At 41.9% G+C, this 20,155-nt stretch overlaps 1 protein-coding gene across 1 annotated transcript in view; it reads left to right on the forward strand.

Moving 5' to 3' along the window:
* SLC18A2 (solute carrier family 18 member A2) overlaps window positions 1-18,079 on the forward strand; it is a 38,332-nt gene extending 20,253 nt beyond the window's left edge. Inside the window, exons 10-15 of the mRNA XM_002821182.6 lie at window positions 6,609-6,687; window positions 6,860-6,911; window positions 7,546-7,609; window positions 9,028-9,147; window positions 9,288-9,421; window positions 16,114-18,079. Coding sequence (XP_002821228.1) covers window positions 6,609-6,687; window positions 6,860-6,911; window positions 7,546-7,609; window positions 9,028-9,147; window positions 9,288-9,421; window positions 16,114-16,218 — 554 coding nt within the window. The 3' untranslated portion in view covers window positions 16,219-18,079. The remainder of the gene's footprint in view (window positions 1-6,608; window positions 6,688-6,859; window positions 6,912-7,545; window positions 7,610-9,027; window positions 9,148-9,287; window positions 9,422-16,113) is intronic.
* The last annotated feature ends 2,076 nt before the right edge of the window (window positions 18,080-20,155 follow it).

Raw genomic sequence — 20,155 nt, forward strand, 5'->3', positions numbered from 1 at the left:
AGAGTTTCGCTCTTGTTGCCCAGGCTGGAGTGCAATGGTGCGATCTTGGCTCACCACAACCTCGGCCCCTTGGGTTCAAGCGATTCTCCTGCCTCAGCCTCCTGAGTAGCTGGGATTATAGGCATGCACTACCCCATACTTGGCTAATTTTGTACTTTTAGTGGAGATGAGATTTCTCCATGTTGGTCAGGCTGGTCTCAAACTCCCAACCTCAGGTGATCCACCCACCTTGGCCTCCCAAAGTGCTGGGATTATAGGCGTGAGCCACCGCGCCTGGCCCTCACTTTAATTTATTTTTACAAATTCTTTTTTTTTTTTTTGAGACAGAGTCTCACTTTGTCACCCAGGCTGGAGTGCAGTGGCGCAATCTCAGTTCGCTGCAACTTTCGCCTCCTGGGTTCAAGCGATTCTCGTGGCCTCAGCCTCCCCAGTAGCTAGGACTATAGGTGCGTGCCACCAAACCCTGCTAATTTTTGTATTTTTAGTAGATATGGGGTTTTGCCATGTTGGCCAGGCTAGTCTCAAACTCCTGACCTCAGGTGATCCACCTGCCTTGGCCTCCCAAATTGTTGGGATTACAGGTGTGAGCCACCACACCCAGCCACAAATTCTTTATAAGTGAAACTGAGCATGTTTTCATATGTGTATTAGCCATGTGTATTTCTTTTACTATGAATTTCTTATGAATATACTCTGCCCATTTTTCTATGAAGTTATTTGTCCTTACTGATTTTATGTGTTCTTTATGTATTAAGATAATAATCTATTACCACATGTTTTATAGATATTGCCCTCATATTGTTCTATGTCTTTTGACTTTATGGATTTTTCTTCAATGGATTTTTTTTTAGCCACTCAAATATTTAAAATGCCACAGTCAGGTTTAGCAGGCTTCCCTTTAATGTCATTGTCATATCAAGTCAAGCCCAGAAAGGCCTTTCCCATGCCAAGATTATTTTTTTAATCACCTGTGTTTTCCCTTAATACATTTTTTATTTGTTTTTTACATTAAAATCTTGAAGCTATATGGATGGAATTTATTTTGTCCCAAGGCATGTGTAGGAACCTAGTAACTTTGTTCCCTGTATGGCCAGCCAGTTGTCCTAGGACCATTTCTGAAGTAGTGGATTTGATTCTTCCCATCCTCATCATTTTCTCAAGGACCACAAGTTCTTGGCTCTCTTTCTGGATTCCCTCTTTCATCCCATTGATCCACTTGCCATTCCTGTTTAGTTACTGTAGCTTTAGAATGCGGTTGCATATCTGGAAGGTTAGTCCTCCCCCACACACCTTTTTCTTTAAGAATTTATCAACGGTCCTTCCTAGAGATTTATGTTCTTTTTATAGTTCTTTCAAGGTACATGTGGATAGCTTCAGATGGAGACTCTCAGTTCTGAATCAAGCAGACATTTTCAGTGTCCCCAACCTTTCTTCAGGTAACCTTAGTCTCTCACAGGCATCCAGCCCTGGGGAAGGGAGGTGTCTTGCCAGAAGCTGACCCCTGGCTTAGACTTTCCCTGTTCTGCCTGCCTCCTTGCAGTTGGCCTGGACTGAGTACCAGTGTCTTTGGGATCTGCATTAAGTTGCTATGCTCTCTCATCGAACAATACCTAAAAAGTCCCAAATGGCCAGGGGAGAGGGGGTGAGGATGGAGGGAAACTGCTAATGGGGTGTGAGGTTTCTTTGTGGGATGGTGACAATGTTCTGTAATCAGATGGTGATGATGGTTGCACAACTCTGTGAATACACAACATCACTGAACCATGCACTGTCAAAGGGTGAATTTTTTTTTTTTTTTTGAGACAGAGTCTCAGTCTATTGCCCAGGCTGGAGTGCAGTGGCGCTATCTCAGCTCACTGCAACATCTGCCACTCAGGTTCAAGCAATTCTCCTGCCTCAGCCTCCCGAGTAGCTGCGATTACAGGTGCCTACCACTGCACCTGGCAAATTTTGTATTTTTAGTAGAGACGGGGTTTCACCATCTTGGCCAGGCTGGTCTTGAACTCCTGACTTCGTGATCCACCTGCCTCGGCCTCCCAAAGTGCTGGGATTACAGGCATGAGCCACTGCATCTGGCCCAAAGGGTGAATTTTAAACCTTGTGAATTGTGTCATAAAACAAAACCCAAACCAAGCCTGACATCAAAAGAGGTATTCAGTGAAGGAGGAAGGATTCTTGGAACTAAACAAGAATGTTTCTTAGGCAGAAAATTTAGCTCTGAACTCCCTAGCAGCCAAGATTAAAGAGGAAGCCCAAAGACCTTCAGAGCTCCTAAAGAGGCATGCCGCTTGGCAGGAGGGTTGGAGTTGGATCTGACACCGAGTCAGCGAACAGCAGATGAGAAGACACCCTCCGGCCTTGTTGCTCATACCCACTGCTGATGCTGGAGAGGCTGTTTCCCAGCTCTTCTTCCCTCTCATCCTTGAGGTGATGTGGGTCTCTCGGTGTTTTCAGGAGGCACCCGCTGTCCAAGTGGGGTGTGCACTGCTGAGTTGAGCTGCTATGTTGATGTTGCATGCACTCCTAAGCTGAGAAGCTCTTATTTGTTTATTTATTTTTAGAGACAGGGTCTCATCCTGTCACCCAGGCTGGAGTGCACTGGTATAATCATGGCTCACTGTAGCCTCGACCTCCTGGGCTCAAGCTGTCCTCCTGCCTCAGCCTCTCAAAGTGTTGGGATTACAGGTGTGAACTGGGTCTCTAGGCCGCCTAGCTGAACTCTCATCCTCTGAATGTGTCCTGGCCATGTGCAGGACACTTAAGATGTTTTGTGCTCATCCTCTTCAGACAAAGCCTGAGGCTTTCTTTATAAAGTCTTTAAAGTCAGCCAGAAGCCGTGGGCCATCAGGGGCAGATAGCAGAGCGCAGGCTGCCTGGATCTCATCAGATTGCTGTGTGGGGCTTATCACCGGCGCCAGACGTTCACTCAACCAGCTTGCTGCACATTTCCACCACCGAGGTTCCTCCTTTCATTTGCCCCAGAGATAGACATGTCTGTCTTCAAGAGAATCGGATTTCTCTACCTGCCTCCTGTGTCAGCACCAGCAGGAGGGGAAATACCCCACCTTCCCTAGTTCTCTGTAGCTTTCAGCCCATGGCTCCCTGACCCTGGGGATGGGGTACTGTGAGTGACGCAGTGCAGAGGACCCAGTGCTGAGGGCGGGGAGCTGCCCCTGCAGCCCAGCCTCTTGTGTTCAGGAATCTTCTCTGAGCTTGCTCCAGTCCAGGGTGAAAGGGAGGCTGTTCTGCCTTTATGCTTCCCCTCACTGTTTCTGGAGAAAGACTATGATATTTTAAGTTAGGGCAAACAAACTTATTAGCTGCATGGGTGACACAGGATTGCTCTTGCTGAAGGCATTGTTTTTGGCCACATTTTTTAGGGGTGGTAAAGATGGCAGCCCACCCATCTTCCACGTGGCTCCCTTGCCAGCCTGCCCCCAAATTCCTCATCTGCCACTTGAGGGGAAGCCCTGGGCTTGAGTGGGTAGAGAAAGAATGATTTCATGGTGTTTTCTCTATACCTGAGTTCTAGGTCAGATGGCCTCTCTGGACACCTTGAGACTTAGGGACTTACAGTTCGGGGTGAGGCCTACAAGCCCCCAAAGGGAATCTGAAGCCCTCGTCAACAGGCCCCAGACAAGGATGGAGCCACACTCTTGTCTTCTGGTTCTTCTAGCCCCTTTGTATTTAATGAGCTGTGGGGATGCAAAGTGGGATGGAGGGTAGGACACGGGCCTGTACCAGAAGACAAGAGGGACTGCCAGCCTTCTGTGGCTCTGGGGTGCGAGGACTCAGGATCTTCCTAAGCCTGCCATAGGACAGGGCAGGCCATTGCCCCTATTCTGGTTCTAGGCCGAGCCCTTGGCCTTCAGGGAGGGGTCATCTTGAACTTGGAGGAAACCCAAGGTCTCATTTCCACCTTTGCTTCCGGGGCTGGACAGTCAGCTCAGCTCCCTGCAGGCTTCGTGATGACCAGAGCCCCTCCCTCACTGGCTGGCCAAGGCCGTGGCTGAAGCCAGATTGTACCAAAATCACAAGGAGTGGTAGAAGATCTCCCTTTGGTGAACTTTCTGGTGTGAGCAGAGATACATGAAGAGTGTTGCCCCGCAGAAGGGAGCGTTCCTGCCATGGCCCAGGGCACTGTTGCAGGCCAGTGCCAGCCAACACTTTTCTCACTGAGTCGGGAGAAGCCCTAGAAAGAATTCTTGCTGAGGCTGGGTGTGTGGCTCATGCCTGTAATCCTAGCACTTTGGGAGGCTGAGGCAGGTGGATCACTTGAGCCCAAGAGGCAGAGGTTGCAGTAAGCCGAGATCGTGCCATTGCACTCCAGCCTGGGCAACAAAGCCACTGACATTCTGCCTCTATTGAGACTCCACCTCAAAAAACAAACAAACAGGATCTTCCAATACTGGAACTGCAGTCCCTTAGGGGAGTGAATGGCCACAGAGAGTGGCGTCTGCCTTCTAGATGGAGTCTGGGCTCTCTGGGTCACTACAGACCTCTCTTCACTCCATTTTTCATTTTCTTTCTCTGACACTGAGGCTGAATGCCAGTTGTTCTTTATCATGGTATCTGCACTGTTATTTTTGCTTGCAATTTGCTTGTTTTATTCATTTATACCTACCTGGCCCTTGGGGATTCTTATCATGAGAGAAAGGTTGTCATGATATCTTACTATCCGGACTAACAGTCCCTAGAGCTGGTAGGAAGTCCTACAACACAACTTTTGAGGCCAGGTTTATATACCATCTGCTCTGCGGAGCTTGGCCAGACGCAGTTCCAGGTCCCCAGAGCATGACACCTGTGTTTTTGTTATGTTCCTCACTTGGCCAGGTCACAGTTTAAACGTCATCTGCTCCTTTCCTTCAAAACACTTGCGTCAGGACAAGAGTCACGTTGTCATTGTCTTTGCTGCAGGCCAGTGCTGTGCTGGGCACGTGGCTGTCAGTAAATGTTTGCTCAATCAGATTACACTGAACAATTATTTGACCACCACATATTGCTAAGCATGACAGAAATAATTCCCTGGAAAATGAAATGAGATTGCTCTTTATTAGTGTTTCCCAGAACTCCCATGTCTAGAATGATCTGGTTTTGGATTTAGCTCATGGAGCCATTTATTTGGAAGTCCCTGCTGTGTTGGAAGACTCAGCCTGTTTCTGGGTTTGATGGTAGACATTCGTGCTTTATCCTAAAGAGACAAGATCACACTTGCCTGTAAGTGTATGGCCAGCTGCCGGGATGAGAAGGACCTCCAGGCCCCATGCATTTTGAGTGTAGCAGGCACTTGGTCATCTGATATCTACCTGCGTGTCTCACTTATGCAGTCCTCTGATTGAGAACAAAGTAACTTTTACTATGTGTGGGCAAGGCTTGGAATCAAGTCTGATATATCTGATTTCAAGGAAAAAATACTAAAATCACTAGGAGTTTGAAAAGCAGTCACTCATAAAGAGATTGTCCTGTGGTTCTAATAATGGATGAGGACCAGACACAGCTGATGTGGACAATTCCCCTGTAGCCAAGCTGGGTCTGATATGGCTAGGCCTTTCTGTTCAATGTGGAGGACACGTTCAAGGCCACTGCTGCCACCCCCAGCAGAAAATCACCCTGGGCACATGAGAACCTGGGGGATGCAGGTGTCCTCTATGGGGGCAGCAATAAAACTTGGATAGGAGGCCGGGCGTGGTGGCTCACGCCTGTAATCCCAGCACTTTGGGAGGCTGAGGCAGGCGGATCACCTGAGGTCAGGAGTTTGAGACCAGCCTGGCCAACATGTTGAAACTCAGTTTCTACTAAAAATACAAAAATTAACCAGGCGTGGTGGTGTGTGCCTGTCGTCCCAGCTACTTGGGAGGCTGAGGAAAGAGAATCACTTGAACCTGGGAGGCAGAGGTTGCAGTGAGCCAAGATCGTGCCACTGCACTCCAGCCTGGGTGACAGAGCGAGACTCCGTCTCAAAAAAAAAAAAAAAAAAAAAAGAAAACTGACTTGACCACAAAAAATGACCAGGCAGACATTTATGTTTCTGACATAGAAAAATGTTCATAAAGCTAACTGAAACAAGCAGGATAAAGTATAATCCTTTTTTTTTTTGTAAATCAAAACACACATAAATATATTTATATATGTAAATAAACTTACAGGGGAAAATAACTGTGGTGATTATCTGAGTAATGGATGGGGTTTGGGGTAATTTTAACTTTTTTCTTTTTGCTTATCTCACGGTTCCCTAATTCTTTCAATGACTGCGTCTTACTTCTGTTGGATGAAATCACACATAAGGTTGCAGGTGCTGAGCTCCCAGGCAGGAGCTGTTCGTATCGGCCCACGTGTGAAGCCCACCACCAGCCAGAGATGGAGGCAAGATGAAGCAGTTGATAGAGAAAGGACTTTCATTTCTGGAGTGTCTCAGCAGCTTTGTGTGGAGGATAAGCCACGTGGGTCCAGACTGGATCCGGCAGGCGCCGGATATTAGCTGCTGGGGTGTGGGCCCCGGGGCTTCATTTCATCTGCTCTCATCAACATTGTGGTGTCTACAGTTATTAGTTTTTCTAACATATGACTGATATCAGCACTGATAAGGTCTCGTTTTCATAAATTTACAGGCGTTGCTTTCTTGCCAGCTAGTATCTCTTATCTCATTGGAACCAATATTTTTGGGATACTTGCACACAAAATGGGGAGGTAAGATGATATGAAAACAACACTCATTCTGTTATAATAATGTAGTTCTTTCAAAAAATTCTAAGTTGTTTCTGCCTTCGCTGTTACAAGTAATTGTTTTGATTTCCATTGAAAATTTGGACTAGAAAAAAATCAAATGATCATTTCTTGATGGTGCTTTTTCTTTTGGTAGGTGGCTTTGTGCTCTTCTGGGAATGATAATTGTTGGAGTCAGCATTTTATGTGTGAGTAAAAGATGGCATTTGACAAGTGGGAACAATCTGTGAATAAAACTTGCGCCTTGGGCAAGAATCACCAAGAAACATTTTACGTTTGAGTTTGTTGATATTTTATTACAGCTTTCATTTTATTCTAATTTTTTATCATCTTAAAAATGTTTGGACAAGACTTTCCAAGGAGTGCATTTTCATTTTATGTCAGAAATTATTTAAAATGTTTTATTTCACAGTTTAACTTTTCCCCTGCATCATCTTAAGCTTGACAGTGTCTTAAACACTTCAGGACAACCAACCTGAAACAATAGCAAGATGTTTTTCTAGAATAAAATCTCTTCTACCAATGGCCAATATCCATCCCTCATGAGGCCTACTTGTTCTTGTCAAAACTTGAGGGTGGACTAGGCTGATCTTTCACATATGCCGGTGACAAGTTTTTCATGGTGGTCATAAAACTCGTTTCAAGCTTTGACTTTTAAAGATTTGGAGGGTCTGGTTCTTCACAAACCCCACCCGTCCTCCTGTTTTCTTCAGAAGGGAACAGGCATACCACGCCCAGAGAAAACACAAGTTCAAGACTTTCCGAGATGATTTAGAGTTGGATCTCTTGTTATTTTAGCATAACATTTATTTCCTCTTACAGATTCCATTTGCAAAAAACATTTATGGACTCATAGCTCCGAACTTTGGAGTTGGTTTTGCAATTGGTAAGTCACACGAACCTTGTGCCTACATTTAAAACTGCTTTTCCACTAGGAAGGGTTCTTCTTCCTCTGGTAGACTGTAGTTCCTCAACCTAAATTTCTAGGATCTTGGAAGGAGGCTGCAGGCAGCTTAGCTAAATTACAGCCTGTCGATTCTCTGTGTAAAGACACCTGCTTCTATGCACTAGTCATTTATTTCCTGAAAACCAGTATTTTTTAAAAGCTGATATTTACAGAAGGAAACTGATGCTCCACTGCTGGGGCTGGGCAAACAGGAATCCCTTGCACAGAGCTCATTTGTGTGGACTCCTCCCTATGAGCAGGTCTTCTCATGAGGGTGGGGGCAAAGGCTTCACATATATATTTTGAAGAGGTTTTAGTACAGACAAAGCAGACTAATGTGTTGATGACCGCCTGTGCTGCAGGAATTCCCATGGGCAAGGAGATGGGCTTTTGTAATGTTAAGAATGAGAATATGTTAGGAAAAAATCTGTCACTATTTTGAGTGAATGGTATACTTTTGTCTCTTATTTATAATATACCAATTGATCATGATAAAAGTAAGTGCTCAGTCCACCCCTGTAGAGGGTGGACTACACATACACATAGACACATACACATGCAAACACACATACACACATACATATACAGATACATATATACATATACATAATACACATAAATACATACACATACACACATATACACAGACATACACAGATACATATATACATATACATACATACACATAAATACACACATACACACATATACATACAGACATACACCCCAGCAACAACCACGACCAGCATTAGAATCTCGTCTTTTGAATAGTGGGGAGCAGGTAGCGTAAAGAGGGTGTGTGTTCAGAGTTCCTGGCTCAGACTCCCTGGCTTAGTGAGGGTAGTCAAGCCTCACCTCTCTGAATATTGGTTTCCTCATCTATAAAATGGGGATGCTCATGATTGGCTGCTGTGAGCCAGTGTCTGTGAACACACTGGCAGGGACTCAGAGGTTGGTGCCCTCCCCTCCACATGTGTCAGTGGCAGGCACATGAGGAAAGTTTCTTTCATTGAAATGTTGCTTGCTGCTTCCTAATATGTACAAGTGCTGGGGATATGGGTGAACAAAACCAACAGAAGAGTTGGGCATTTAGCAAAGAATTGAAGAATGAATGACAATTGAGATGATGCTGTGAGAGAACAACTGTATACGAGGGGAACCTGACCTCCTCTGGGGGTCAGAAAAGGCTTCCTTCATTCTTTCTACTCAAAGATCAGTATCACCCCAAGACTTGCAGGTGGTGATGACAGAAGGGGAAGAGCTGGCAGGGTCGTGAGTTTAAGACACAGTCCCTGATATTCAGCCCATTTTGGGTTTACATCCGTTTTCTATACATTGTGTTCCCTGATTGTCCTCAGGAATGGTGGATTCATCAATGATGCCCATCATGGGCTACCTCGTAGACCTGCGGCACGTGTCCGTCTATGGGAGTGTGTACGCCATTGCAGATGTGGCATTTTGTATGGGGTATGCTATAGGTAAGGACATTGGCTTTTCATAAGAACCTTTTACCTCAATACACAATGGATAACGTCTACTAAAATTATTTAAATCTTTGCATCTTTCAGTCTACAAGACATTTGGAAAGAGCTTTATCTAATTCTCTGTTTCCTGAAAGGTCCTTCTGCTGGTGGTGCTATTGCAAAGGCAATTGGATTTCCATGGCTCATGACAATTATTGGGATAATTGATATTCTTTTTGCCCCTCTCTGCTTTTTTCTTCGAAGTCCACCTGCCAAAGAAGAAAAAATGGTAAGAAAAATTTAGGATGCAGTGAGCATTTCTTGATAATTTTAGCATGGCCTTCCTGATAACTTCCTCATGGTTTCATTCTAAAGCCTCCAAATGTAAATGGTGAGAATTCCTTTTTAGTTTGTACCACATAGAGCAGTTACTTCTTTTATTTTTTTATTACTGTGAGAGTTATTTCTTTCAAGCTTATGTTTATAAACTGGGAGAATGAAATTATTTTTGTACATAGATTAGCATCAGTGTTGCTCTTTTGTCGACCAAGTATAAACCTGGAATAATTCAATTTGATTTTCTATGGTTCTTGAAAATCTTGGACACAATCTTTCTGCCTCCTGTACTTATGCCCAAGGTTAGCCATTTGTGGTGCTGTTGCTTTTCTCATAACCCTTACAGCATTCAGTAATAGTTGCTGTCTTGTCTTTACTGTATGTAGGATTTTAGAGATGATTCTACGATTTTTATGGAAAAATCATTGTATATGCACTTTGGGGTATATGTGAACACATAGAACGATTTAATTAATAACTTTATGACCAAAATTATAGCCATAGGCAAGATATAGAGTATAAAGCATCCCTCTTTTGAAAAAGTCCAAATTAATTGATTCAAAATTTGAATTTTGAAATGCATGAGTCATTTTAACCTTTCTAAGGTATTTACCTTACCCAGCAAGGAGAAGCTCAGTGTTTCTGATCATCTTTCTTATCTGGTGTTGCCAGTGTTTAAAACAGCAAATGCTGATAGGTACTTGTCCAGGTGAAAGGAGAGTGTCTTGGATTAAGGATGAATGAGGTGAACAAGAGGACATGCATTTTTGTGTTTGAATAGATGTGAGGTTTGTTTGTAATGTTCTCTTGGAAGTACATCAGAAGGTCTTTCTGACAGTGGAACTGAATGCATCTTAATGCTTTGGCATTTCCTGAACTGCCCTTTGATGCTTTTCCCCAAAAGGAGATTTAAAGACAAACCTTAAAATAAGGTTATGTGCAGCCTGTGTTTGTCTTGGGTGTTTTTTTACATTCATTAATTCATTCCACATATTTTAAAATATATCAAGCACTGGGCACTGGCCTTGTGCCCTTTATTTTAAATAGGATTTAACTAGATACTTTTGAGTAATGCATGGCCCGTCTTACTCATGGAAAAGGTATGGAAGGTGCTGTGGAAATAACTCAGACAGAAGCCATCCCCTTGTCCTTCCCTCCACTTGCTTAGATGCTTCCCCAGCTCTGAAAACCACATCACCTTCTCAGACCTCTCTTAGGAGACATCTGCTTTCCAGCTTGGGTGTGTAAATTCCAGATGCGTCTTTGCTTGGCTGACCCTAGCCCAATGCCTTGCCCAAATGGAGTCAGAAAATTCTCAGCACAAATGCAAACTGCCATTCTGTTGCCATGATAACAGTTTAAGGCTGAATGGAGGTTACTCTCAATGTTTTTGACCAAAAAAAGTATATATGTGTGTATATGTGTGTTTGTGTGTGTCTGTGTGTGTGTATAAAATCACCTACAAATGCTCATGTAGCCCAGGAAACTGTTTGAAGACTCCTGGGAGATAGTTAGGGCTAGCATGGGCCTGGGAACCAAGTTGGCCCCACCATGTAGAGGCTTATGAGTCTTGGTTTTCTCCTCTGTTGCATGGAGAAATGATAACGTCTACCTCATAGGATTGTTGTGAGGATTAAATGAAAGAATCCCAACAGAGTGACTGGCCCTGTAGCTCAAAAAGTGTGTTCCTATTTCCAATATCACCCCACTCTTTCCTGCTTATCTAACTCTCTGGCTTCCCCGTCAGTCCAGCAATACCTGAATTTTCTCCATTTTTCTTCCTTTGTGATGTGAGAGTTTCCTTTTGCTATACAGACCCCAAAGCTGCTGAATGGGCTCCCCTTGCCAAGCCGACAAACATCAGTGGCTGTTGTGATGTCCGTTTGCGAACGGCAGCCTGATGGCTTATCTGTGGCCTTGGGAAAATGAATGAGGTCAGAGGCTGAGCAGAGAATGTGCTTGCCCAGCCAATCACCACTGTGTTCCGCAGAAGGACTAGCAGAAGGCAGGCCTCAGTACCCCTCCTCTTTCCCAATTTAAACGAATACTTCATGTTTTAAAAAAATGCTGAAGGAAGTGGAAGAGACGATCCTGAAAGGCCAAACAGTAAGAATTATAGGTTTCCAGAAAGCCACTTTCACTGCAAGATGTTACAATCCTTAATAAGCACCTAGCAAGATAAATCATTAAAAACTTGAGAAGGTGTGCATCTTGCTGCCCATCAATGATGCCCATAATTGAAGGCATCACATCAGATGCCATTTGACTGGCCTAATGGTGACATTTGAGAGCGTTGGCCAGCAGCTGCTGCCTACTCATTGTGCAAGCAGAGCAGGAAGCCAGTGGTGGCGGCCGACAGCACCTAATGATAAGGGGGCATGCAGGCAGGACAGCAGTGTGTGAGGGAGGAGGAAGAATCAATGACCATGCAGTTGAGAAACCCCAGAGCAGATGAGTGCTGGCGTTCAGGATGAGCAGTTGCCAAATGCTGGGGGATGTGAGGGCCAGAAGGCATACGACCCTTAGCAAATCATTCTTCCATTAGACAGCATCCTGATAACAAGGTGTTTGGACTTAAGCTGTTTTATATTGTAAGATATAATGCTGTTTTCATGGATCACAAGTGACAGAATCATGAACTATTTTATGAGCATGTGAGTTTGTCTTCCATTTGGTTTACCAGATTTCTGTTTTTTATAATCAGCATCATCAGTATAGGTGGAGGAAAAAAACTGTTACTCAAGTCCCTCTGCACATACGGAAATATCAACATTACCATTTGAGGAAAAATGTATTATAAGACAGTTACATGGTAGCGCTTCACTCTCAAAATTCCCAGTTGAGAAGAGCTGTGTTGTGGATTTTTTTTTCCAGGTTGAAGAATTATTTTTAAAGACAAGGCACGCTTCTTAATTTTACTCTTGAAGTTTCCAATTGTTGCCAAGACAAGAAATTAGGTGGTTTGAGGATTGCAGCTTTCTTTTCCTGGATGGCTCTGATAGTTGTTCCATAAAGCCCTTCCAGCAATATCTCTGTTTTCTGGATGCCATGGGTGGGGCATCCAAGGATGCCCCAAGGATGGGGTGGCCGGAGGCTGCTGAGATAGACCACATTCTGCATATTCTAAGTTGTTTATAGAATTTGTCCCTTTGCAGGTATTTAAATAGTGGGTGCAAAACCATCATTGCTTTTCTAGTTATGTTAAAGAGAATAAAACTTTCCTACTCAGAAGGCCCGGTACCTATCAAAATCTCGAAGACTGGCACTCTTATCTTTTAATGCTTTTATGGGTTCACTACCCCAGCTTTGTATTACTTTTACTTTTCATTTGGTCCACCATGTTTGTCTGTCTGTTTGTACCACTTAGGAGATCCTAACTCATGAAAGGGGCATTTGGAGGGGCTGGGGCTCACCTCTCAGTAAGAGGGCTTTGCTCTGAATTCAAATGCCAATCCCCTCCTATTGATTTTCTCTTCGGTTGAGAGTGGAACACACCTTCCTCACCACAGCAGTGTGTGGAGAGCAGGTTTAATTTACCTGCCTGCACTGTGGCCGCCCTACTTGTTCCCCGGGCACCTGACTGACCTGCTTATGTTGTTCATGCCTTTCTTCATGGCACTTTCAAAACATTACATGCCACCTAGCTTATTTAATTGTGTATAACTTTTTGTTTAAAGTACAATTATTGCACAATAAATCTTTCAAGAGAGGTTTGGAAGCCAGTGAGCTAGGTTTTAAAGGCTACAGAACATTTAAAGGAGGAAAACTTCATCTGAAACAGGCTGTTAATAAATATGGTTTGGGTGAATTAACAAATGCTGGTCAGTTAAGTCTGCATGATGCCAAATAATCAGTCTGACTGAACTGCTTTTCCTGCAGTGCAGTTTTTTGTTGCGTTCATATCATGTGCCCAGTCCTAGGTTCTGGGGTGCTTAAGATGACATATTCCTACATTCAGGTCTAATGTGGATAAGCCAAGATTAGGAATAAGGTAGTGATGACCATTCTTTATAAGGTGACCTGCCTGCCTGGGGGCTGTGCAAGGATCGAGGCCTCATGCCCTGCATTCCATTTGGGTGTCCCAACTGGTATCTCACTGTGCCTCCTCAGCAGACCTCTGTGGTGGCCAGGCTGGCTTACTTAGTGTCCTGCTTGGTAAATAACTCATGTTTTACTAATTGCCACCTCCCTTGCTGTCCAAATCTTTTCCATCTTTCAAAGTTTACCTCAACTCCCGCCTCTACAGGATAGCTTTCCCTGGGCACTGAACCAGCAGTGAGCACTCCACTTGGGACCCTGGAGTCCCTGTCCTTGCCTGTGCAGGGAGGTAACTAAGATGCTGGGATAGGACCTTAAGGGCACTGAGATGCAACACCTAATAGGTGTTCCTTCAGCTGTTGTCAGCCAGATGACAGTGCTATAGTCTTAGATAATGCCATGTAACTAGGGCAGTTTCTCAAAGTTTGTTGACACCGTTGTCACATGAGGACAGGGCCCTCAAATTTCATTTTTTAACCTGCTCCATCTCTCCACCCCTACATTTCCTCGAGAATCATTAATCTGGGGGAGATGAGACTTCTATTGTTAGGGGGGTTAAACCTTTGTGTTACATGGGGAGAACGTTCTGGTGTACAAATTCTAGTGCCGCCATTATTTTAAAAATTGAGCTCTTTATTGAATACAAGTATCAATTCACTTGGCAAGCAGCATAAAAAACAGTTAAGTTAGAAGCTGACAGGTTGAGCTGGCAGCCTAACTCAGAGGGTCAAGGAAGTCCTTATCTTCACACGTTACAGACATCACTGGAGAATGTCTTGGGAAATGATAAATGGGTCAAGCACTGAGTGGAGTCTTCTCTGGGGACAAGAGCTGGGAGTAATAGCTAACAGACAAGATGGGTTGCAATAGGCCAACATCAGATACATTTTAATCTATTTAGATTTGCAAACTGCAAAAAAAATATTGGGGGAGTAGTTCACATGGCGAAAAACTCAAGACATACCTGATAATTCATTTTAGTTGCACATGATGCCCCCTTGCCATCCTCTGTGCTCGTCTAACTACCATGGAGTGCTGCAAGCAGCTCCTGTCTGCCCCATCCTAGCTGTACATCCCTCGGTCAAATTCTTTAACTGCTCTGTGCCTGTTTTCTCACCTCCCACAGAGGGTTATTGTGATGTATTGCTTCTAAAATGCTTAGCATGGTCTTGGCATGATAAATGCCAGCTGTGTTATCAAATATAAGCAAATACTTATTTGACAATCTGATTTGAAAGCAGAGCAGCACGTTTTTGTCACAGTTTTTAAATTTTCAGTAACAATAAAGGAGGGCATGAGAATTTCATGCTCATCAGAAGAGGATTTTTAAAAAAATCATATATTTTAGCTAGAGGACAGCCAGGATTGGGGACAGGTGGTCAGGAAATCACATGTGTGAAAAAATAATAGCTCTAGCATGTTTTGCCTAAGAAGAAAATCTAAGGGGCCATGACAATATGGTCTTAAAAGATTGGGGGCCAAGCATGGTTACTTGCACCTGTAATCCTACCACTTTGGGAGGTTGAGGCAGGAAGATCACTTGAGCCCAGGAGTTTGAGCAACCTAGGCAATATAGTGAGATCTCATCTCTACAAAAAAAAAAAAAAATTAAAAAATTAAAAATTAGCCAGTCTTGGTGGCATATGCATGTAGTCACAGCTACTCAGGAGTCTGAGGTGGGAAGATGGCTTGAGCCTGGGAAGCAGCAGTGAGCCGAGATTGCACCACTGCACTATGGCATGAGTGACACACTGTCTCAAAACAACAACAAAAGATTGTAAGGGCAGCCTGTGAAGATATCAGAACTGGTGCAGCGGCTCATGTCTGTAGTCATAGCACTTTGGGAGGCTGAGGAGGGGGGATCACTTGAAGTCAGGAGTTTGAGACCAGCTTGGCCAACATGGTGAAACCCCATCTCTACTAGAAATACAAAAAAAGCTGCGAGTGGTGGTGCACACCTGTAATATCAGCTACTTGGGAGGCTGAGGTGGGAAGATTGCTTGAACCCAGGAGGTAGAGGTTGCAGTGAGCCAAGATCACAACACTGGATTCCAGCCTGGGTGATGAAGCAAGACTTCATTTCAAAAAGAAAGAAAGAAAAAGATACCAGAACCAGATTCATGAATGCAAACAATGGAACGGGTTGTAGTCCAGACTTAGGTACATTTCTCACATGTGAGGGCTTCTCTCATTAAGGAGAGAGCACATCCTTTCAAGGTGTGTTGCCACAATGACGTCTGTAAACAGAAGCTGGACTGGGTGATCTCCGGGATCCCCATACCCCAATTCCAAGATTCTAAGTATAACAAACCTAACCTGCCTATCCCTTGCTTCATAGAGTATAAGTTCCCAGAGTGGACTTATGGCCCCTGACAGGTATAATGAAAATACTACAGAGACCACTTCTGTCTCCAATTGCCTGGAATTTTTAGAGTGTAGAACTACAGGTCTTTTAGGTCAGGCGTCTGGCAATTGCTCCAAATGACTGGTTAATAGCAAGTAATACTACATAGTTTTCAAACTTATAATCCTTAAAAACAGTAGGTTAAAACTATCTTATCTTTATGAAACAAGAAGTTAATATACTTGCACTTTGCTCTCTTTTAGGCTATTCTCATGGATCACAACTGCCCTATTAAAACAAAAATGTACACTCAGAATAATATCCAGTCATATCCGATAGGTGATGATGAAGAATCTGAAAGTGACTGAGATGAGACCCTCAAAAATCATCAAAGTGTTTAATTGTATAAAACAGTGTTTCCAGTGACACGACTCATCCAGAACTGTCTTAGTCATACCATCCATCCCTGGTGAAAGAGTAAAACCAAAGGTTATTATTTCTTTTCCATGGTTATGGTCGATTGCCAACAGCCTTATAAAGAAAAAGAAGCTTTTCTAGGGGTTTGTATAAATAGTGTTGAAACTTTATTTTATGTATTTAATTTTATTAAATATCATACAATATATTTTGATGAAATAGGTATTGTGTAAATCTATAAATATTTGAATCCAAACCAAATATAATTTTTTAACTTACATTAACAAACATTTGGGCAAAAATCATATTGGTAATGAGTGTTTAAAATTAAAGCATACATTATCTCTGAGACTCTTCCAACAAAGAGAAACTAGAATGAAGTCTGAAAAACAGAATCAAGTAAGACAGCATGTTATATAGTGACACTGAATGTTATTTAACTTGTAGTTACTATCAATATATTTATGCGTTAAAGAGCTAGTTCCCTCAAGTGTAGAGGACAAGAACTTGTGTCAGTCATCTTTTGAATCCATAAATCTTAGCTGGCGTTAGTTTTCTATGTAATCAACTACCTAGAGAGAGTTGTAAATTATATGTTAACATGTTATTTGGTTGGCAGCAAACACTAAAGCCAGTAAGGGAAAAACAGTAAATGTTCTGAAAGCAGAGAAAAGCAACCAAACATATTGTTATGAACTAAAAGCTTTCCCTTTAAGATGCATACTTGTCTTACTGGGTGAAGAAAATTGAGGATACATGTACCTTATACTGTCAAGGTTGTTTAAACATGATAAGGTTAATCGCCATCTACTTCAAGTTTTAGAAAAGGAAACAAGAGGCTAAAAACAGCTGCTCTGACTTCAATATCTGAACATATCTTTGATCTGTTTGCAGATCATCCAAGTGTTTTCTAGGAATATATTTATTTTAGGTTGTCTGAAACGACTATTTTTTAGACTCCTGAAAGTTGTTCACATCAATGTGAAGACAAATTTTAAATGAAAATGAGGAGTGAAATTATGTCTTGAATCATATGTTAATAAGTAAAAATAATAGTGATCAGGCAGAAAAGAAAAATGGAACATCTAAAAATGTATGTGCTAACTATATCATCCAGTGTGCAGTGTCGTGTATTTTTCTAAGCATGACAACATTGATGTGCCTTTTCAGTGTAACAGCAAATACTGTTAGTGAACATTGTCAATTTATGTCATTTTGTTAAGAGATATGACTGGAGTGTGCAGTGTGGAATGTCTCTAATAATACTTGTGAATCCTGCAGTTCTATAAACAAAAATTACTTAGTTTTGTTAAGCTAAGATTGTGTTTGTGTTAACTTCGACATCAAGGAGCAAAGAACTTTAGAACAAAGACTCCTCTATCTTGTGACTTTCTTATTCTCTAGGAAAGTAACACTTCGTTTCATGAAGCTTTTCTGTGGGGCTTCGATTATTTCAAGTCTGGTTTCTAAGTGCAGTGTGTTTGAAGCAAACAAACTTCCAACTCACTTATTTGGCATTGGGCAACTTGGCCAAGTCTGCTACTTTGGAAGATGGCTCTGGAGGAAACTCTCATATGGCTAAAAAGGCAGGCTAGTTTCTTACTTCTACAGGGGTAGAGCCTTAAAAAAGAATGTGCTACAAATTGGTTCTCTTTGAGGGTTTCTGGTTCTCCCTGGCCCCAATACCATATACTTTATTGCAATTTTATTTTTGCCTTTATGGCTCTGTGTCTTTCTGCAAGAAGGCCTGGCAAAGGTATGCCTGCTGTTGGTCCCTCGGGATAAGATAAAATATAAATAAAACCTTCAGAACTGTTTTGGGAGCAAAAGATAGGTTGTACTTGGGGAAAAAAATTATGTTCTTTTATGACTAATATTCTTGGTTAGCAAGACTGAAAAGAGGTGTTTTTCTAAAATGTACGTACCAGAACAAAGAACATACAGCTCTCTGAACATTTATTTTTTGAATAGAGGTGGTTTTTATGTTTGTACCTGGTAATACAGATACAAAAACTTTAATGAGGTAGCAATGAATATTCAACTGTTTGACTGCTAAGTGCATCTGTTCATATTTTAGCAAGTTTACTTAATAAATCTTCCGAACCATGTTTTGTGCCTGTTTGTATTCCTTTATAAACCAAATGTTGTTGGAATAAAATACATAAGGTATCATTTTGACTGTGGATATTTAATTAAAAACTATTTTTCTGTGCTTGTAGGCATCAGGTAAAAGCCACCCCAGTTTAGCTTGACCATACTTTTTTGGCTTTCCACAATTTATTTTAAATTGAGATATGTAACTAGCCACATTCAATGTGGAAAAAAACCAGTAAGTTATCCTTCCATCTATAAACATTGTTGTCCTGATGGTTGTCAACAAATAACCATCTGATGAAAACAGCTGTAATATCCACCCATTTGACTTAACCCCGGGGGAGTTCGTAAAACCCTTGAAATCTGATACATTTTGAATGGTGTGCCCATGGGTATCTTCCTGTGGTGAAAGTCCACATCTTTAATCAGATCCTAAAAGGGGATCTATGGCCCAAAAGGAATTAGGGGAACCTCTCCTTCTTTTTTTTTGGTAAGAAAAGCAATTATGTCAGTTTAGAAGACAGTATTTTTAAAAGTAGGTATTTAAAATTTATTCACTTTTAGGGGACTTAACATTTTATTATTTATCTTATTAGTAAGAGCCAAATATTTCCAAATTGCTTTAAAAAAATTCAGCTATATATTTAGAACTTGATAGTACCCCTCAAAATTTTTAGGTTGTGTTTTCTCCTCCCAGCATCACAAAATAGCCACTTATTTCAAGTACTTCTGATATTGAATATAAGGCTTGATATGAAGAAATATAGCCTATTATGATTGCTAATAATGCTAAAATGTTGCTCAGTTTGTCTAAACCATTCATTCAGCTAATACTAATGTAGAAAATATATTTTAAAGTCTAATTACTAATACATAGCCAAGAAAACCCATAAACTTGATAATACATAAGGAAACCATAGTAAAAAAATGTTTTGAGGCAGTCTGCAAAACAGCAATTTTGTTTAGGAAAAGTGGACTTTGTTATGCTTTTCTGCATGGCCAAATTATACCAGAAGATAATTCCATAGAGATGCAGCAATCACCTTTTTAAAAGATGTCATTAAATGAAGATATTCTTGTTTTCTGTGGTAGTCTTTATTATTATTTTTTAGCTATTGATACATAGCATGGCAGCAAGATTTCATCAGTAATGTAATATAATACAGCTTTTTTCATTGAAGCTTTATACCTTACTATACTCTAGGCTATTTGGAGTGTTCCCCCATTTGCACTAAAGTACAACTATGATGTCTCTACTGCCTCTCCCAGTGAAATATAAAAATATTGCACTACATTACAGATATAGTTTACAAATGTCATTAGCAGCATTACTGAGCTTCCTATAATTGTGGTCTACAGAGTTAAATACTTTTAAAACATGAGTAGATTCTTATAAAACCAAAGTTCTGCATTATTTCAACAGCTCTTTCAAATGCATCAGTTTCAGCAACATGCTTGGGTATCATGAAAACTTCCATGGTTTAACCAATAAACACCAGCTACTTACAAGTAGTCCACCTTCCAGGTTATCAATGGTAAGTTATTTTTCATAAAATCAATTGTGGTTACACACTGAGCAGATTGCCTCAAGTGTAAGTTATGGAACAATACTTTAGCTTTCAGGAATTTGGTGTGTAAATTCTTCTATAGCAGTGTTCTTTTAAAATAAGATCACGCAGCCAGGCGCGGTGGCTCACGCCTGTAATCCCAGCACTTTGGGAGGCCGAGGTGGGTGGATCACGAGGTCAGGAGATCGAGACCATCCTGGCTAACATGGTGAAACCCCATCTCTAC

Source organism: Pongo abelii, chromosome 8 (genome assembly GCF_028885655.2).
Source record: "Pongo abelii isolate AG06213 chromosome 8, NHGRI_mPonAbe1-v2.0_pri, whole genome shotgun sequence".
NCBI classification, from domain to species: domain Eukaryota; kingdom Metazoa; phylum Chordata; class Mammalia; order Primates; family Hominidae; genus Pongo; species Pongo abelii.